Source organism: Falco rusticolus, chromosome 5, assembly GCF_015220075.1.
Source record: "Falco rusticolus isolate bFalRus1 chromosome 5, bFalRus1.pri, whole genome shotgun sequence".
NCBI lineage: Eukaryota > Metazoa > Chordata > Aves > Falconiformes > Falconidae > Falco > Falco rusticolus.
This window is the reverse complement of record NC_051191.1, coordinates 60,479,810-60,499,777: the sequence shown is the minus strand read 5'-3', so window position 1 is coordinate 60,499,777 and position 19,968 is coordinate 60,479,810. Positions and strand designations below refer to the sequence as shown.

Genomic DNA, 19,968 nt, shown 5'->3' with positions numbered 1-19,968 from the left:
AGGCAAAACAATTTACTTTCAATCTACTACTGTGGGTTTAGTTCATAAAAAAATTTCAGGCTTGTGGATGGCTGACTTGATTCTGATTTAAACTTCTGACCTGAGAGGGCAGAAAATCTGTTAAGTACAAATCCTTTAAGCTATAAAGACCTTTTTATTGTCTTAGAAACTCCCTAAACTGTCATGCTTTGTTTCCTCCTTCAAAGTTTTGTTTAAAATGATACCATACTTAGGGGTTTTTTAATATATATTAAAATTGCTTTGGTCAGCTGACTCTTTAAATTAATTTTACTCTCTTGTTTGTTCATCATGCATCAGAATACTTATGTATGTGCTAAAGTGCCCTGCTAAGATAGCAATAGCTTGTTGAGCTAAGTTCCTGAAGGAGGAATTCTAGTGCTGTTGTGAGTGATCACATATATAAAAAATACCAGGTCTTTCTAAAATTTCTGACAAGGCAGCAGGACAGTTCCTGGATCTGTTCTTGGAAACCTTGGATCCATTTCAGTACAGGTGAAACTGCAGGCTTCAGGAGTATTGTTTTCTTGTACACTAATTGGTGAATGGGCATCTGAGCAGAAACATATTTGAAGATGGCTGGATGAAGCATGCCATTTGTCTTATGAAGCTATTTAGAGGCAAATAGATGACCTGTGAAATTCTGACACTTTTTTTAATGTTTACTAAGAGAAAAAAAGAGCCAATTCTTACTCATGTCAGAAAAGGGAAATTTTATGATAATTTATTATTTGCTGGAAGTAGGACGTACTTCTGTACATGCTAGATATGATCAGAATTTGTAAGTAGGGTTTTGGATATGCAAAGAATGCACTATGAATTTATTCACTTTCTGAATAGGTAACATCCTTGGTGTCATACGTGATCATCAGAAATTAGTAAACACATTTCGGATAATGCGTCGAGCGGGTTATATCAATGAATTTGTTTCCATCTCTACAAATCTTTCTGACAGATGTGTCTACATTTCCTCTGATGGAGGGAGGCTGTGCAGGTAAACATCTTGTCAGAATTATCTCAGTCGTGAACTTACTATAAACACTGTTTTATTCACTGTCAATACACTGGGCTGACTTTCACAAGTACAGATTTAAGCAAATTCAGTAGGGCTTGAGCATCTCTTTTCTCCTTAAGTAGCCCTCATTCAAAACAGGCAGATTTGAGAAACATAATATATAGTCATGCAACTTTTTTTTAAAAAAAGCCCAAATAAATCCATTTTATCTGTGAACAAAAGTAAAACCAAAATATTTCTTCTATCTTCTTTGAAAAAAAAAAAAAGAGGGGGGTGATGCTAAAGTCAACCTGATTGGCAACTCTAGTAACATCTGATGTCCTTGGAGTTTTTTTTTTTTTACTTCCTGTGAAGTGAGAAACAAGCAGCCACTTGCCTGATATCCCATGGGTATGATATCACATTTTAGAATGAGAAGTTACTCTTTGTCTTCAAGGGCCTTTACTTCTGATGCAAAACTTCTTCAGGCATGTATACCTCTTTGCTATAATACCAAGAAGTATGTCTCACAATTTTGGTTTATTCCATTGCTTATCCTTAAGTAGATAGGGAATTCAATAAACCTGTAAGGAAGGTCTCTACCTTGAGATGCTTGTGCTGTGTATTAGACAGAGGGAGTGCCTGTATAACAGTCATGTCACAGAGGAAAGGAAAAATAATTGGGTGGCTAAAATGAGAAAGAGTGGAACGTAACAAGATTCTGAAACAGAAAATCAGGTTGATTTTATAGTAAAGGCTAGAGACTCCAGTAAAATTATGGCAGCACTGTGATAGACTGTTTGCAAGTAAAACATCTCCCGGCCCAAGTAATTAGCCTAAAGAACAAGATATAAAAGATGAACAAAGCAGAGATTGAGAGAGGCAGAATGAGTTAATAAAGATATGCATATTTTAGCATTGACTAGCTGCGTGCATATTTTGTGCGTACTTCAAAGAAACAGCAGTCACAACTACAGCTGGCATTTCATTGTGTTCATTAGTTGAATCTCAGAGCATGTCGAATGCAGTTTGAGCTGGAGGCTCCAAAATAGTACATGTATAAACCATCAGCTAATCGTATCTGGTCAAGAGATCCAGAGTAGAGGCATATTCAGTGGCTGAGAAATCACTTTTCCAGTCAGGCCTAATATCGGCCATTCTGCAGGTTTGGAGATGCAGCAAAACTTCTGATCTGTAAAACAAAGACAAGTGAATCATGTGGATTTCCAGGAGTTTACCAAGTTTGCTTTGTGGCACCCCCCACTCTGTGATTGTTCAGATACCCCTATTAACCGTTTAAAAGTACTCATTAGTCTTCAAACAGTTATTTAGACTTCAGAGTGGAGTCTGCAAGTATAGTGTAGCTATTTGCTGCTCTTTATCAGAGCAGCTTGTCCAAATAGCAACAGCCCTTGACGTTTCATTCTTGCATGCCATCCTTTGTGTCAGTGTTTTTGTGTGGTAAGGAAGCCTTCAGAGATCCATGTGCTGTTGAAATTTATGGATTCATCCGAGGTCACCCACAGTAAATACCTGTACTTTGCATCACATAAGTAACAGCAAAATACATTCTTGCATGTGGACACTTGAGCAAAAAGTGTTCGCTCAGTGTTGTATGAAATCCTTGCAATATCCGTAGAACTTAATGCTGTTCTTAGCTTTGTAGATTGAGAAATCTTCACTCTTATAAAACTATCAACAAAATGTGTAGGTAAGACATAAAAAGTTAGTTTAAAGATTCAGGGGGGGGGGGAAGAGAGGGCTTCCTCCTCAAAACTGAAGTCTTAATTTTTCTTGCACGCTTTTTGGGTACTTCATAGACAATATGCCAGTGCAGGATAATCTGTGTATCAAACCAAGGTCTGAATAATTAATTGTATTTATGTGGCTATATCAGTTAAAAGTGCATAAGTTTTAAAAGTGGTTTATAAAATAGGTTGTGTGTAGGCAGGGTTCTTACTATGAGTTAAGTATTTGCTATGATAATTTTTTTGTTTAATTGTAGACCCTACATAATTGTAAAGAAGCAAAAACCTGCAGTTACAAACAAACATATGGAAGAACTTGCTCAGGGATACAGGTACACGATTCAAGTAAACCATATTCATCTTCGCTAAGTAAATACTGTGTGGAAATATGTCCATCAGTCAGTATTTCACAATCTTTGGGTTAGCTGTGTAGAGGAGAAGTCTACTCTCTCTATAAATTAATAGTCAGCGTATTGGAGGTTTTCTGTTTAATGTCAAATTAAGTCTGCTGTTGTTATTTTGTTACTGCTATGAAATTTGGTCGTTATGCAGAATAAATATATCTCACAGACTCATCTTTCTGCAAGTGGAAGGTCTGAGGCACTACCATCCTTCTCCTGACTGAAGAATCAAACACTTTGAAGGAATATCAACTTGACCACCTTAAACTGGGCGCATTCAGAATTAGTTTTGAAACTTTTGAAACTTTGCAAATTCTTAGTTTGAGTGTTTAAAAAACCCACTTTCACAAAAGCGTTTAAATTTAGCTTTAACTAAATGTTGGGAAACCATCACAAAAACTTACTAGATTACCCTTATATTTGCCTACGTATATAGTGATGATGAGTACATACAGGAAGATTTTATTTAGTAGTTCAAATAAGTAACATTGGCCAGTCAGACTGCGTGAAGCAGTGAATGGGCAAGGGGATTAATTTAAAAAAATAGCTTTCTTTAAATATGTAAAGTGTGCAGAACTTTTCATGTAGAAGTATTTCTGTAGTTTAACTTCTGCACATTACATTCCTTCAATAGATGTATTATGTAGTTTTATTCTTGCAAAAATTTAAGAAAAGGCAGTACTTCTAGTGTAATCTTTCAATTTAATTGTAGGAATTTTGAAGACTTCTTGCATGAAGGCCTCGTTGAATATTTGGATGTGAATGAAGAAAATGACTGTAACATTGCACTATATGAACATACAATTAATAAGTAAGTATGCACTCAGACTAAACACTAGTACAGGAAAAACTTTCATAGGGTGATTCTCTGAAATGCAAGTGTGTTGATAATGTTACTGTTTCCACATATGCATACTGTTCCCATGCTAATGGTTGAAACAACTCCAGATGAAAGCTAAAGAAAGAAATCTGTTTACAACATTCAAAAGTATTCATGGGACAGTTAGAAAAAAAATTATTTAGCTTTTGGGTTTGGGGAGATCTGTTCCTGCTTCTAACTCTCAAAACCATGATGTACTCAAAGGTATATCCTTTTTTTCTCTGGATGTGGCTTTTTTTTGTTCTAATCATTGGGCTGCTCATCGTAATTTGACACAATAGGAATCCAGAAGGCAAATCGTTCCATGTGTTAAATGATGATCTTAGCACATCCTGACAGTCATTTGGAAAATCTCTCACGGCTGTAGTGGGACCCTAGACAACCAGTTTGCCTTTGACTTTTGGAAGTATAATAGGCCCTGATACAAATGTCTGGATCATTCCGTGAATTCTTTACCACATATGTTAAACCTATTTCTGGTATGTGATCTTCATTTAGAAAGTGTGGTGGTTTGATCCTGGTTGAATGCCACGTGCCCACCAAAACCACTCTATCACTCCTCTCCTCAACCAGGCAGGGGAGAGAAAATAGAACAAGAGGCTCATGAGTCAAGATAAGGACAAAGAGATCACTCAGCGATTACTGTCACAAGCAAAACAGATTCGACTTGGGGAAAATTAGTTTGATTTATTACCACTCAAATCAGAAAAACATCTTCCCCCCCACCTCTCCCTTCTTCCTGTGCTTAACTTAATTCCTGATTCCTCTGTCCTCCCCCAAAGCAGCACAGAGGAATGGGGAGTGGGCATTATGGTCAGTTCATTGTTTCTGCTGCTCCTTCCTTCTCACAGTCTTCCCCTGCTCCAATGTGGGGTCCCTCCCACAGGAGACAGTCCTCCACAAACTTCTCCAACGTGAGTCCTTCCCACAGGCTGCAGTTCTTCATGAACTGCTCTGGCGTGGGTCCCTTCCATGGGGTGCAGTCCTTCAGGAACGGACTGCTGCAGCATGGGTCACAAGTCCTGCCTGTTGTGTGCTTCAGTGTGGGCGTCCCACGGGTCACAGCTTCCTCAGGCACCCACCTGCTGTGGCATCTGAATATCTGGCTGTGGATATCTGCTCCACTGTGGACCTCCATGGGCTGCAGGGGTGCAGCCTGTCTCACCATGATCTTCACCTGGAGCACCTCCTCCCTTCCATCTTCGCTGACCTTGATGTCTGCAGAATTGTTGCTCTCAATAGTTTCACTCCTGTCTCTTGCTGGCACAGATTATTTTTTTCCCCCCTTCTTAATATGCTATCGCAGAAGTGCTACCACTGTCACTGATTAACTCTGCCTTGGCCCGTGGTGGGTCTGTCTTGGAGCCGGCTGGCATTGGCTTCATTGGACGTGGGGGAAGCTTCTGGCATCTCCTCACAGAAGCCACTTTGTAGCCACCCCCCCAGTACCAAAACCTTGCCATGCAAGCCCACTACAGAAAGATTTCCAGATATGTTGTGTTTTCCACGTATCTGAAGGACCTGGTGCTTTTTTTTCCCCCTCTGTCTTGTCGCTGTGATTAAAGAGCCCACTTTAAAAGAAGGATTCTTTTAGATTCTTAAGTCCTCCTATCTTTCCACATTTTAATGTTTCTCCGACAATATCCTGTCAACTGAAGGCTGCATATAAGATGTTAGAAGTTATCTCTGTGAAATGTTTGATCAGTAGATTTACATAGAAAATGCATTTTCTAAATATTCTGTCCTGGTCAAGTACTCCTGGAAGACAACAGAAATACATAATTGATTTCAGTGGAGCTGGGTGACACCTTTAGTTGTCTTTAACCTTTACCAGATAAAATGCATTAACTCTGCTAATTAAATTGTATTGCTCCTGGCCAAGCTTTTAAAGACTTTATCACTTTAAGAAATTACTCTTGCATGCTCTTGGCTGGCTTCTGCATACATAAGCAAAGAAGAGCACACAAAATTGCTGTCATTCGTGCCAAAATTAAGTAACTTCCACAAAGCACCAGAACTGAAAAGTTTAAGTTACAGGACATGTGATTCAGCTAGGAAGATTAATGGCAGTGTATCACATGAAATCACGATTTAGTCAAAAAATAGGAGATGGTAACCTTCTGATGGACTAGTGTGAGGAAATGACTCCACAATAACTGCCAAAAAGCTTAGGAGACTCTTGTGGTGTCCATCAACTTGTTTTGAGTTTAGCTTCAGTGCTTGTAGTTAGTGCCATAAGTATCTGAGCTTGCACCATGTGAGCACATTGCTCCTTGTGTTTAGTAATGATATTCCCTACATCTTGAGTAGTTGATGTGTGTACCCCCTTTCCCCAGCTGATCATGTTGCATTTTAAATGGTGTGACCATGTTGGTACAACTTGTTCTGGTAATACAACTGATATAATCCACCATTGTGAAGTATTCAATTAACATTCCTGCTTTTGTAATGTAGGCTTCTTTTAGCTACAGTATCCTCTCTTTACCTTTCCAATCCAGTTAGGTGGGTTTTTTATTGGTGTATTTGACTCTATGTAATGTGTTCACTTTCTGCCTTACACATCTGTAACCGATTTTCAAACTCACTAGGTTGTCTTCCTTTCTTGGGCTCTTTTCTGGCAGTAGCATTTTGACTTGCAGAATTTGAACTGCTGTGTGAAGTTTGAAGGCCTCTCATCAGAGCACTATGGAATACTTTCTAAGCCTCTAGGATTTGTGTATGTTGCATCTTCTTTGGTTGAAATGGGATTGACTTCTATGGAAAATACTTGTGTTGAATACCCTATCTGAAAATGTATATATGTAGTTCCATGCTCTAGTACTTTCTGAAGAAATTAGCTAACTTTGCTATCAGTAAGTCTTAAGCCTCTTGTTTTATTATTTGAGAAGAGTCAGCAGTTCTGTAAAGTTCTACAGAATGGGGGAGCAGTCTGTGCTTGAAGTTTGCTAGCAGCTCTTGAGAGCATTTTGCAATTACTTGACTGCAATTGGGATTCTACCATTTGCATTTTCTTAAGACAGGCTTCAATTAACATAGCTGCTTTTTATCAAGTGGAGAAAAATAGTGGCTATCCTCTTGCCAGCAGGTTATTTTTAGGTGCTTCAACCATATCTGTGGTTTATAGATGGATAATTTCACTAGGCTTGTTCCTCAGGGTTTCCAGATTTGTTTTGGTTTTCATATTTCATTTTTTCCAGTAGCACATACATTGTTTCTGTAAGTTCATCTTCAGTCTGTATGTACTTGTGGGTAATTCCTCAGCCTTTTTGAGCTTGTGATGCTTTGCCATCTTTTGAGTGTTGTCATAATAGAGATTGTTCCAATCACTTCCTTTGCAAGGTCTTAAAGTTTAGTAATCAAATTAATTTAACCAATTAATAAGAGTCTTCCAAGAGAAGGCAGACATTAAGGATGGGATTTTCAGAATGCAGTGGGTTTAAGTGTGTGGGAGAAGCAATGTATGCCTAAACCCAAGCTCTGTGTAATAATTCCAGAATACCATGAAAGATATGATTTGGATAGGTTTAGTTATAATTTCTTTATTTCAAAATTTCCCATTTCCTAGTTACTTATCTTGATTTAAATTCAGATCTGCTCTAGCAAAACTTTATTGTACACTCCATCTTTAGCTATTAGCCACTCCATTTGCTCCCAGTGCATGCTATGATATAATTGTTTTTGTTGAGCATGAACTTCCTCCTCTGAAGCCTCATGCCAGGTAGAATGAATTTTGCTATCTCTGTCTTTATTGCTTGTCCTTGTCTTTTTACTTCTCATCAGTACTGTCTTTTAACAACATAATCATTTCCAAAATATTTGCAGAGCTTTTCAAATAGTGTTTTATTATGCCATATCACCTATGGCACTGGATCTGTTTTGGGCATGTTTTGCCTCTAACTGATGTTCTATAACTGACCTTGGAAAACTAAAACTACACTTTTATGTTTTTTTCTATACCTAAATCTGTCTTGCTCTTCCTTCTTCCACCTCCCCAGTGGATTTCCAGATCTCTGAGATCAGTAATTTGATGTGGAGGACTCTCGTTACGTGAGAAGACATTCCTTAGGGCAGTTTGGGTCTTACTGTATAAACTGATGTTTTACTGTCTTACTGAGCTCCCTCAGGTTGTTGTTATCTGGAGGCTTTTTCTCCATGATGGAAATTCATAAACCCTTATTTATTTCTTCTTCATTTCTTTTCATGTGGAAACTCTTAATGAATCCATATTTTGAGGTCCTACTGACTTACATTTTCCTGAACAGAATTCAACTGAAGTATTATGAGATACTACTAAATTAAATAAAGTCTAGTTAAGATGTTAGTTTACAAGCCAGCTATAACTGGTACTCTTTCTTTTAAGAGATACAACGCATTTGGAGATTGAGCCTTTCACACTTCTTGGTGTCTGTGCTGGCCTGATTCCATATCCTCACCACAACCAGTCCCCAAGAAACACTTACCAGTGTGCCATGGGGAAACAAGCAATGGGTAAGACTTTTTTTTATTCAATATTGAAGCTATGTAGCAGAATTGACAAAACAGAGAAATACTTTCTTACCTAGTTCACATAAAAGCTTTGCTAGGAAGAGGAAAAGAGCACTTTAGCTCTGAGAGAGAAAGAATTTACCTCTGAAAGCTGAAAAAATTAAAAGGCAGAAGATACCAGTCAGTTTTACTTAATGGAGACCATATCTGCAGGACTTAATACTTAAAACAAAAATTGAAGAAACTGCGGCACTGTTGCTTTTTTGATGATTCTCAAAAAAACCCAACATGACTTTAAAGTTTTCAGTGTAGCTGCAGGATTGGCAGAGTGGGGTGGTTTTAGGCTGCAATGTGCTGTGTGTTTTCAGACAGAGTTAAAAAGTACTCACAAAGAGAGAGAGAACACGGAGAGAGAAGAATTTTCCTGAATAGTTGAGTAGGTGCCCTATAAATAAATAAATAAATAAATAGTTACATTGACATTAGAGACTAAGAGGAATCAAAATGTGAAAAAAAAATGCTTAGTTACTTGAATACTTTCTGCAGCTGTGGTATAGATTTGGGGCTTTTTCTGTTTTGGATATTGAGGGCAAGTATCAGCTTCTCAGGAAGACAACTGAAACAAAATTAATTTCATGATCACTTAGTTCTCTTTACAAATGTGATAGCTAGTCATTAAAAACCATCCATTTTGTAAATTTGCTGTTGTGGGTGATTGACACTAGGTATGTCCTTATCCTTCCTTTAATACACAGCTAAACTAGCATTAAAGCATCCAAGTCATATGGCCCATGATCAAGGCAGAGCTGAGTCCCAAGAACCTGACCAGTAGCACATCAGTACAGACAGCTGTATTCAGACTTGTGCTGTACATGCCAGTTTTATGTCTTGTATTGATGGCTTGCTTGTAAGTTGAGAGCTACAGTAGAACAACTCTGTCATGAAAAAACTACTACTTCTGTCATGTTTATTAAACCATTTGTTTTGCACTGTGTGTTCGAAACGGAAACACTGCACCTTTTGTGAAACTTCTCCAGCAGAATTAATAGCAAAGAAACTGCCTTGTGCTGAACTGTCATGTTCAGCACATCAAAATAGCAGAAAATAGCAGCAGATGCATGTCTTCCATTTAAATTAAAGAAAAAAAAGGTGGACAGGGAGAAGGAGCGATACAATCTTTTTTTCCTTACAGTTCTCCCCCATCCCATTATCTTTCCCCCACCCCCGAGTCTCTATTTTATGACTATTAGTCTCAGAAGGTTTGGTTAGTTACCACACACAGTTAAGCAGGATCAGTGTGTACAGAAAGCCAATTCAGTATCTGTGGAGTTCTTTTGTAGTTTTCTGTGTGAAGGTTTTTTTCCCCGTTTTGTTTTGAGTGTCATTTGCAATTCATTGTCTGTGTTTTCTGAGGTTGGTGTATTCAGCTGCTTTGACCCTAGGTCTTGCACATTTAGCTCCTTGGATACAATCCTCTGACGTTCCTGCTGACGCTAGGAACACAAAAGCCGTTGAATATCTTGAGCAATAAAAAAAGCCTTTGTTTCAGTTTGTTATGACAAAACACCTGACTCAAAGAATAAGCAGCTAGATAAAAGTACATTTTAAAAGTTGGCACATGACCTGAGCTATATTTCGCTCTGCCTGAAGTATCTGCAAACACCTGAAGCTTTTTGTAATAACTGCTTAAAAACCAGCCGCTGTAAGTGGCAGTATGTAGGGACAGAAAAGATTTATCTCTACCCTTACTGGTCAAATGAGACCTAGAGGATATTGCTGAATCATTACACATACTTTTTCCTGTTTTGTATTTATGAAGAGATGCGATGTAGTGCTTCAAACCCCCACCTTTAAGTAACCACCCACTCATCTTGCTTTTTTTCCCCATACTGAAATTGCAGAGCGGCTCTTGGTCCAGCATTGCCATGTGGAAATCCTCATGCCCAAGTCTGCGTGTCATTCTCTCAGCTGTCAGAACCTGGGGGCATGGAGGGAGCCCCGAGGCTCAGGCTGGGAAAGGGCCTTGTGCTACTCCACACTGACCCCTCTGACCATATCACAGGGCTGTGCCGGCAGCTTTGGACAGTCTTTACTCTTTTTTTTAAGCAACATTAAACTAGCGAGAGGTGTAAAAGCACAAGTAAATGAGGGTGGACATCAGAGCTTGCAATGGGTCTATAACCCAGTATCCCTGACAAGTGTTAGGTATTAAAATAATAATGTTTCTGCAGGATAACATTAAATGTCCTGAAAAGTACTTCCCTTGCACAGGCAGAATGAGTCATCTTGTTGGAGGACTAGGGCTGCACTTAGTGAGCAAACTGGTTTTCAGTGAAATGAAATCGAAATGAAATCCTGCTATTTTGGCTTAGATAATTTACTGTGTGTTGGAGGTTGAAGTGTAAGACTGAGAGGAGGTTATGATTAAGTGGCAGCTGCAAGGACCTCAGTTGAATGTTGACATCTCAGTGCAAAGTTAACAGTTGTAGCTTAAAATCTGAGAACTATTTAAGATCAGAATGTAAGAGTCTCTACTGTTTGCATTCCATTGTATTGCTAAAATAATGTTTAAGAGGATCAGAGGCTCCTACAATTAGAGAAATAATTCTCAATGGAGCTTTTCAATTCCATTAAGACATAGAAAATCAGTCAGTTTTACACACTGTACCTCTGTGACTGTGAAACATTGTGTAAAAGCCTAATGTAAGAAATGAAAACATACACATTTTCCTGCCAGTAATCCACCATATTGCACATATGCATCTGTGAAAGCGGCAGTGTGGGTACACAAAGCAAGCTGTACGCTCTCACAGCCCAACTGTGCACTGCAGTTTCAACCCGAATGTCATAAGGCAAGTCTTGAGTAAGGAAAGGAGAGTTTAGGTGGTAGAAAGTGTTTGGGGGGAAGGTGGTAGGTGGACAAGAGCTTTGTTGCAGAGGTTTATGTTGAAGCAACTTCTTTGATATTACAAAAGAACCTCTCTTACTGTATCATGTACGTTCTGCTTTGCTTCTGTGAAATAGCAAAGCCCTTTATATACTGATCTGCCTCGTGCCATAACCAGCTGAATGTGTTAAAACTGACTAGAGAAGACAAATGTGCTTCAAGGAACTGGGTGTTGGGGTTTGTTGAGTTTTGACAGTTGTGAAAGGCTTGTTGGTGGGCTGAGAGCTAAAGCGCTCCCAAATTCTGTACAGCTAGCCTATTGGCAGAGAGTCGAAACAAATGTCAAAGCAAAACCGGCTGTTGCTGGTCATCACAGCTGGACCTGGGTGCTTTGTGGCCAAGGCTCAGTTCTGCTGCTGCTCTTTGAGGAGCAGCATTTGTGCTTTGTGACACTGTATTTGTGCCAGCTCTTCTCTCCCTGGTAGCAGGCATAGAAGTGCTGAGACAGAAATGAGCCAGACTACTTCCCCCGGTTTACCCGTAATCTTTTTAACTGACTTCTTAATCTTTCTATGGTGAAAAGAGTATTTTGAATGATGAACATTCAGATCACTTGATAAATGTACTGAGAAAATCTCTCTGAGCTGAGTTAGAGCCCCCTCTACCAGGTTCAGTGCAGTGTTTAAAAACTGTACGCCTTTCCCTGTTGCTTTGTGCTCATGTAAAAGACAGAGTAGTAGAAAATCCATGGCAAAATCAGCACAACAATTCTTTTCTTGGCATATGCAGTAATAGCCCTTTTGGCTCATCTCTTAAGTAGATTGATTTTTGTATTCTTGTTAATTTTGATTATACAGTTTAATGTTGCTGTAAGTAATGCTCCAGAGAATTGGATAAACACTTATTTTAGCTGGCTGATTGTTCTGGTGAGTTCTCAAAACTATCTTCATCAGAATAACAATATGCCATTTATGCTAAATATCAATAGAGAGCATTTTTATAGTGATTACTTCACACTGAAGGATGGTCAAATGATGCTTTAAAAGAAAAAAAAAACCACCAACTTGTCAAGAAATGGAGGAAATGGAAAAAAGGAAAGAATGCACATGTACATTCACAATATACCAAGCACTGAGAAAAGCAAGAAAATTATCTTCGTTGTATCCAGGTCAAGCTTGTGTGTTTTGCTTTAAACAGGGCTAATTACCAATGAAAAAAAATTGGTTCATGCTGTTGGGATAATTATAAATGTGGGTCATTGTGGGCAGGGTTTGTTATGGTGAACTGTAATTATACTTTACTTTTGCTTGGCTGTTTGACTGAAGCAAACAAGGACTCTGTTCTTTCAGACAGAAAACAGAAATAAAGCTAGTGACTTCCTTCATGTCAACACCCACACAGAGGTCTCATCCCAACACACCAGTCCTCAGAAGAAGAGGGCTGCTTCTTAATTTTAAATAAGCAGATTCTGGTTTAAGGCTGTGGTTTGTTACAGGAGTCGAGAGAAGGCATTATTTGTATAACCATTAAATTGTAGTAATTAGGACAAATATTGCTGATGTATGACATGCTTTTTGGCTAATTTATTTCACTTGTGCTCTTGAATCATTCTCTAACAAGCTTCTTTCCTGCTAGGATATCCATCATTGATACATATATATATATATATATATATATATATGTTTTCCATTTGATACAATACAGCATTCAACTCCTGAAGAATTGCCTAAGTCCAGTTTATTATTGAGGCTAAAAATTTCAGTAGTGTCAGTCACTCACGTATCTTGGTCTGATACAGACAGTTACAGTTCCGTTAGGCTTATCTAGACCTCTGATGAAAATGCCAGCTCTGAAATACGTGAAGCATCTGCGAGAGAAATAGTTTGGATTACCTGAAATACATAAAAGTGTCATCTGTAATCCTGATATATAGGGGACTTCCACAGATTGCAACTGGGGTATAAAGCACAAGTTTAGCTGTAATCAGGTGCTCCAGACTTCATCCCATCTTAGCATCCCCGACCAGTGAACCATATAGAGTACAGCATACATGCATCTCAGAGGAGGAAAAAAACGGCAAGCATTTCAAAAGTGGAAGTCTGCATGGCTTACTCGGGAGAAGATTTCTCTTAGCAGCAGGAAATTCCATGAAACTTTTAAGATGAGCTCTACAGCAGACAGCCTATCATGAAAGCACACAGACTATTCATTCTAGGTGCAGAGGGGAAAAAAATGGCCTAAACCTCTAAGTTTTTAATTTGGAAGTAATTTTCCTAGCTGTGTAGTGGGAAAACTAGCTCTTTTTATCAAAGTACAATGAAAACAATACTTAGGCAAAGAGAATGACAGAAGTAATGAGGCTTCAGATGGTGGCCCTTGCAGGGGGTGATTGGGAAGGTCTTCGGTGTTGATGAATCCAGGCCCTACCAGCTTCCTTCTTACTGGAGACAGAAAATACTGCTCAGGGATGATCAATTTTCTCCAAGAAAAAGTCAGAAAAGCAACTGCTCAAAAGCAAGAGAGACAAGTAAAACCTCTCAACTCTACCAAATCTTTCTTGCTGTTTGAAAATACTGTGCCCGTGGCTTCAATCCACTTTCTAGAGCCAAGGAATGTCCAGGTGTGCAAAAGGCAGTTAAAACAATTTATTTTCAAACAGTATCTGTTGAGCTATCTCCCTGTTCTTGTCCTTGGGTAAGGGTAGACCTGTGGTGGTTTAGGAGGGAGAGCTTAGTGCCAAGGACCGGATAGGTCTTTGGAAATGCCAGTGATATGCTGCCTGGTTTTATATATTTGATTTTCTAGACATTTTATTCAAATGCAGACATTTGGAAATTGCAAGTAGATAGATGAAAAACATGAAGCTGGCCTCCTCTAAGAGCAGATTTGTGTTCAGCTATACTTATTCTGGCTAGGTGAGGTCTTCATTATGCACTGGCTGCTTTGACCTTTCCTTGAAAGCAGCTAGCCTCTGAAATTGCAGGAGAAAATGGAAAGCGTTTGCAAGACTTAGATTCTAAGTGCAAGTATTGCAGCATATTTGGCACTTAAAACTTTAACTTTTCAGGTTATAATTTCTTAATTGCTTAGAGACATAGCATAGTCCTGGTACACCAAACTCTAATAACATATGATTGCCTTAACTTTTGTTCTGCTACACAACGGTTTATGTTTCCCTGCTGGGCGTTAATTATTTTTTCCTCAGATTTCAGAAGACACTTTGGCAGTCTGATGGGACAGGGCCAAAAATTTCAGTCTCAAGCTGGGAGGTCTATACAAAGGGTTGAATTCTTAACCATAAATTTAAAATTAATTTCATGTAAAAAGACAAATATATTGTGAGTGAACTTCTACTGTAGTCTTTCTAGCAATGACACCTCTAATTTCAGAAAGTAAATCAGTCTTGGCTGCTGCTAACTGTATGCTTTGTTCATGCTTTGTGACATTCTAACACAGGCTGCTGTTGAACTAATTATTGCCCAGAAAAGGAAGGAAATATGATGTGGAAGATGCAGAGCTTGATCCACAGTTCCTCTTGAACTCAGTGGGAGTCTTTCTATTGATACTCATGAAATTTTGGATCAGGTCTATGGAACACGAGTTCAGCTCTCCAAAAAAACCACCTATGGCTATTAGAACAATAAAAGCAAACTTCATACTTGCAGTTTTATTCAGTGCCATGATTAAAAAAGAAATCTTACTTGTATTCGGTCATATAGGACCTGACTTTGATTTCTTTTGTTGTTGATCTTGTATTGATGCTTAGGTTTTCCCTGTTAAATTAAAAATAAATAGTTCTTTCTGGAAGCTTAAATTAAGAAGCCTCTTACATCTTTATTTAAATATAAGAATGTAAAGTTGTTTTGGTTCATTCTGTTATGATTCCTCTCCCCTCCCCCCTTCTTTTCTTGAAGAATTTAGATGAAATTCTTCCGTTTGTCATTTTAGTTGGTTTGCATTTTGGTAATTTTTTTAGCCAAACACATCTCTAGAAAACTCACTAATGCTCACACACATTTGTTTTTCTTTTACATGCAGGTACTATTGGATACAATCAAAGAAACAGGATAGATACTCTTATGTATCTCCTAGCCTATCCGCAAAAGCCAATGGTAAAAACAAAAACAATTGAACTAATTGATTTTGAGAAACTGCCTGCTGGACAGAACGCCACAGTTGCCGTGATGAGCTACAGTGGTTATGATATTGAAGATGCTCTTGTCTTAAACAAGGCCTCTTTGGACAGAGGTAAGAACCATCAATTCTTTCCCACTTCTCTAGTGTGTGTTATAATAGAATTTTTTTAATAAACCTGTCCCATGATGTTATCCTATAATAACTTTTATTGCAGTTATGAACAGTATATCTCCAATTAAGAAATGAAATTCCAAAACTGCTTTGAATTGCTTTTATTTGTTTTCTGCATAATAGTGATTCTAATTCTGTGCTTGCAATAGTGCGTGAAGTTTGCAGCATGCGAATAAACTTCTGAGTATGGGTATTACAAGAAAAAATGACTAAATTTTGACCTCAAAGGAAAAAGTGTAAATGGGTCCTTTTTGAAAACATTTAATTTACAAAAAAACTATTAGATAATCTGTTTTCTGTTGGGCTTGCTTTTTAGATGGTTACCTGAACCTCTTGTTCATGACTAACAGAGGGGTCTCATTATTTTCACCAGTAACAAGAGCAATAGATGAAATTATACTTCTGAATGGATTTGGGAAAGGAACAGAATGTGTGGCAGTTTGTGTCATTGTGAACTTGATGCTTTGAAGGAGCAATACTAGTATTGCCTACTTTCTAAGAGAAAATAATAGTATTGTCTAAAGCAAAATAATTTAGTGTTTATTTAGAGTTAAACTAATGACCCACTTCCTTAAAAAAATAATAATAAATCCATGCAGTGTATTTTAAGTAAAAGTACATAAGCACCAAATAGAAGGTAAGTGAAACCCATGTTGGTGCCAGTCTAGCCTGTCTCACTCTCTCCATAATTCTTCGGTGCATTATGTTAATGCTGCTGGGAGTTAGAGGAGAGTTGCCTGAAAACTTAGTCTCTCTTCTCTCTCTTTTCCAAATAAATTCCATTTAGAGAAGACATAGTGCAGTGTGTGATCCAACTGGTTTTAGTTTTGGGTGGCCAAAATCAGATTCTTCCATCACTTTATCCCTCCCCCCCACTCCCTTCCTCCTAGTTGCTAGGCAGCTATAATAGTATTCCTAGACATGTATCTTTGGCATTAATGTGTGCCGCATTTAATTTATGCCTCCTTTTCTAAAACAACAACAGGCATGATTTAAAACTGAATGTTTTCTTTTCTGGTAGACTGGTAACATTTACAGGGAGAGCTGTAGTGCTTTGTCAGGAGTTACTTGACATAATCTAAAGATACAGATACACTGTAAGTGGCTGCAACCATCTTTCAAATGAACTAAAATAACGTAGGGTTATTAGAAAGGTTTGCTCTTGGTTGTCTGTAATTCTAAATGTGATGAAAGCATTTCATATTGTGGCTAGTTGCTGTACTTGGAGAGAAATTCCAGCGATGCTACTTTTCTCATCTAAAACCCCAAACAAACCTATTGATAACAGTATATGTAATCCAGAATTCTTTCAGTTGGGGAAAAAAATGAGTAATAGGGTGCTTTATATGAAACACTCAGTCAGTATGTTCCTGGTAGGCTAGCTTGTGTCAGCTACAAACAACAGTAAAAGTTCAGGTTTCTTAGAACTCCTGAAAGGAAGAGGTGCTGTTCTCATCCTGTTACAATGTCTTCTCCTATGTTATGTCTCCCTGCGGACCACCAAAGGTAAGAGAAATGATGCGTGCATGTGTGTGCAGTGGTATAGAAGTGGATTAGCACAACTTCAGAATTGAGCTGTAGACCAATGTCTAAAAAAAGTAGTATGCACAATCTGATTCTTAAACTGTGAGCTACTAGGTATCCATGTACAATGTTACATGTATTGAAGACAATAAATAATTTAAATAATAAAAAATATATTCTGCAGCTCAGCAGGTAGATCAGCATTCTTGTTTTATTCTGATAATGTGTTATGAGGAACCTTTGAACACCTAGGCAGATGAATTTGTGTTACATTTTAGGTTTTGGAAGGTGTCTTGTATATAAGAATGCCAAGTGTACGCTGAAGCGTTACACAAACCAGACATTTGATAAAGTTATGGGTCCGATGTTGGATGCAGCTACCCGTAAACCAATCTGGCGCCATGAAATTTTAGATGCTGATGGTATCTGCTCTCCAGGTACGTCAGACTACATGTTCAGTCATGGCATGTTCGTAATCTGAGGTAGAAATTTATGTTCTGTTAATATTCCTTGTGCACTTTGTTTTATACTTACTGTAATTATTTTTTTCTTGAAGGTGACAGTACTGTAATGGAAAACTTAAAAATGTTAGTTTCTGAAAGCATCGTGATACTAGTCATTGAGATCTTTTTTGTGCATGAGAAAAGAGAGCTTTATATTTAAGTGGAACAGTGAGGCTTTAACAGTGTGAATCTATTGAAGCATTAAAACTTGTATTCTTATATCCCCAAACTGGCAAACTTTTAATACTGTAGGTTTTTACTGTTTCTCTCTCATATGTTCTGTCATTGTTGTTTTTTAAGAATAGATTCCTTACTATTTTGGTCTCATATGTCAAAATCCCCTAGCATGTTGTCAGTTAATGCAGTTGTTTGAGGAAGTAAAACCTCATGGTTTTAACACTTCAGAAATATGTTTGGAGAGAGATAAGAAAATTAATACAACCACATTTAGTTATGAGAATAGGTATATAACTTCCCTGTGGAAATAAATTTGAGAAAGAATCTTCCCATACTGTCGTCATTGAATTGGGAAATAGCTTAATAGATCTGCTAAGATCTAATAAGGAAGGTGCTGTAAAAGGCAGTAAACTTAATTCCATTATAGCGACACAATTGGGTCACTTTTGCTCTTTAACGCATCACAATGGAGCTTTCAAAGTTAATTAAAAAAAGAAGGCAAGAATTTTCTGAAGTATTAGGATAGATAGGACTGGGGCAGACTACAGACTGCAGCTGTTCTCAGCATGTACGTAAAAACCTCATTGAAATAGTTCATGTGGACAGAAAAGAGACATAGGCTGAGGTTCAGTGTAATTTTGTGGAGGAGGCGGGAGGCAGGTACTTGATGTGCGTTAGTATCATTGGACATGCTACTGATCTGGTTTTGTAAGTGAAGGGCAGGATAAGGGAATGGAGGGGAAAATGTCTGATGTACGTGTGAGACCAGAAGCAATAGGAAAAAGAATTGCAAAGAGAGGCTGTAAGTAGTCTTGCACAACTCATTGTGGAAGAGATGTGATGTCCCAAATTTAGGTGTGAATTTCTAAAATTTCTCTGTTAGTGTTGCGTGTTAATTTTCATCATACTTACGGCAGATGACTTCAGTGTTTTTGTGTATTCTGTAGACCCAGGGTATGTTGAATAGCTGTTCTCATAGTGCACCCAGCATGCAAGCTGTTCCGTTTTGGTTTACCAAAAAAGCTAATTTAATGATTCCCTTACCATGCAATATTTAATAAAATAACTTGACATACTTCCTGGACATGTTCCTCCCAGTTTGTCTTCCAGCTTACCTCTTTTTCAAAGCTTAAAATGTATTTCTAACATAGGTAGGCAGATATGTTTTCATGGTACTTTTTTTTTCTTGTTCTTTATAGGTGAAAAAGTAGAAAATAAGCAAGTTCTTGTGAACAAATCTATGCCAACTGTGACCCAGACACCTCTTGAAGGAAGTAGTGTGCCTCAGCAGCCACAGTACAAAGATGTGCCAGTAACGTATGTTGCATCATAACTTTATAGTTGGGGAAGGTATATGGAGGAAAGGTATCTGAGAAGACACTCAATTCTAGAAAAGTCAAAGGAATAAACTTCCCTCTGCAAATTAGACCTAATTTTCTAGGTCTTGAGTTTTCACAGGATTTTTCAGAGCCTATGTTATTTTCACAAGTGCCTAGATACTTAATCACTAGTAAGTTAGATTCTGACACTTGAAAGGCTGGAATTGCAAAGAGGGGGAGGAACCCTCCTGTAGATGTGTGTAGAGTGGAATCACTGAGCAGGTTCCCAGGAGAAACAGAGGAGAGACCTAAGACAGTGGTAGAGGGGAGTGGAGTCGCTTACGGATGAATGGAGAAACAGGAGAAAATGGGATGGCAGAGAACACGTGTACTTAGTGAAGAGGCATATCACCTCCATACTAGCTCATGCAGAAAATGACCGGTGCTGACTGGTGCCCAGCCTTCACTTTGTCAGGTAGGAGGCCAGGAGACGGGAGGCCTTCCTATCTCAGAGGCTGACAGTAGCTTATTCTGGCCACTCCAGTTAGATACCCTTTAGCAAGGCACCAGTGAATGGGAAAGGACAGTCAATGAGTTTTTTCTCATCCTGTCCTTGAAGAACAGGAGAAGGCTTCCGAGGTGAAACAAAAATTTTGCATTAAATGTAAAAATAAATAAATACATAAGTAATGAAGTGTTTTTTCACTGTCTTGTGAAGAATGGC

General features: G+C 38.3%; 1 protein-coding gene across 2 annotated transcripts in view; it reads left to right on the top strand.

Annotated features, from left to right (window-relative positions):
• POLR3B (RNA polymerase III subunit B) overlaps positions 1-19,968 on the top strand; it is an 82,010-nt gene that overhangs the window by 35,486 nt on the left and 26,556 nt on the right. For both annotated transcript variants that reach the window (XR_005104446.1, XM_037389070.1), the window contains exons 16-22: positions 859-1,012; positions 3,018-3,092; positions 3,874-3,972; positions 8,402-8,529; positions 15,452-15,661; positions 17,524-17,682; positions 19,125-19,242. Coding sequence is in view for 1 of the 2 variants with exons in the window: in XM_037389070.1 (XP_037244967.1) it covers positions 859-1,012; positions 3,018-3,092; positions 3,874-3,972; positions 8,402-8,529; positions 15,452-15,661; positions 17,524-17,682; positions 19,125-19,242 (943 nt within the window). In the remaining variant the exon portion in view is untranslated. The remainder of the gene's footprint in view (positions 1-858; positions 1,013-3,017; positions 3,093-3,873; positions 3,973-8,401; positions 8,530-15,451; positions 15,662-17,523; positions 17,683-19,124; positions 19,243-19,968) is intronic.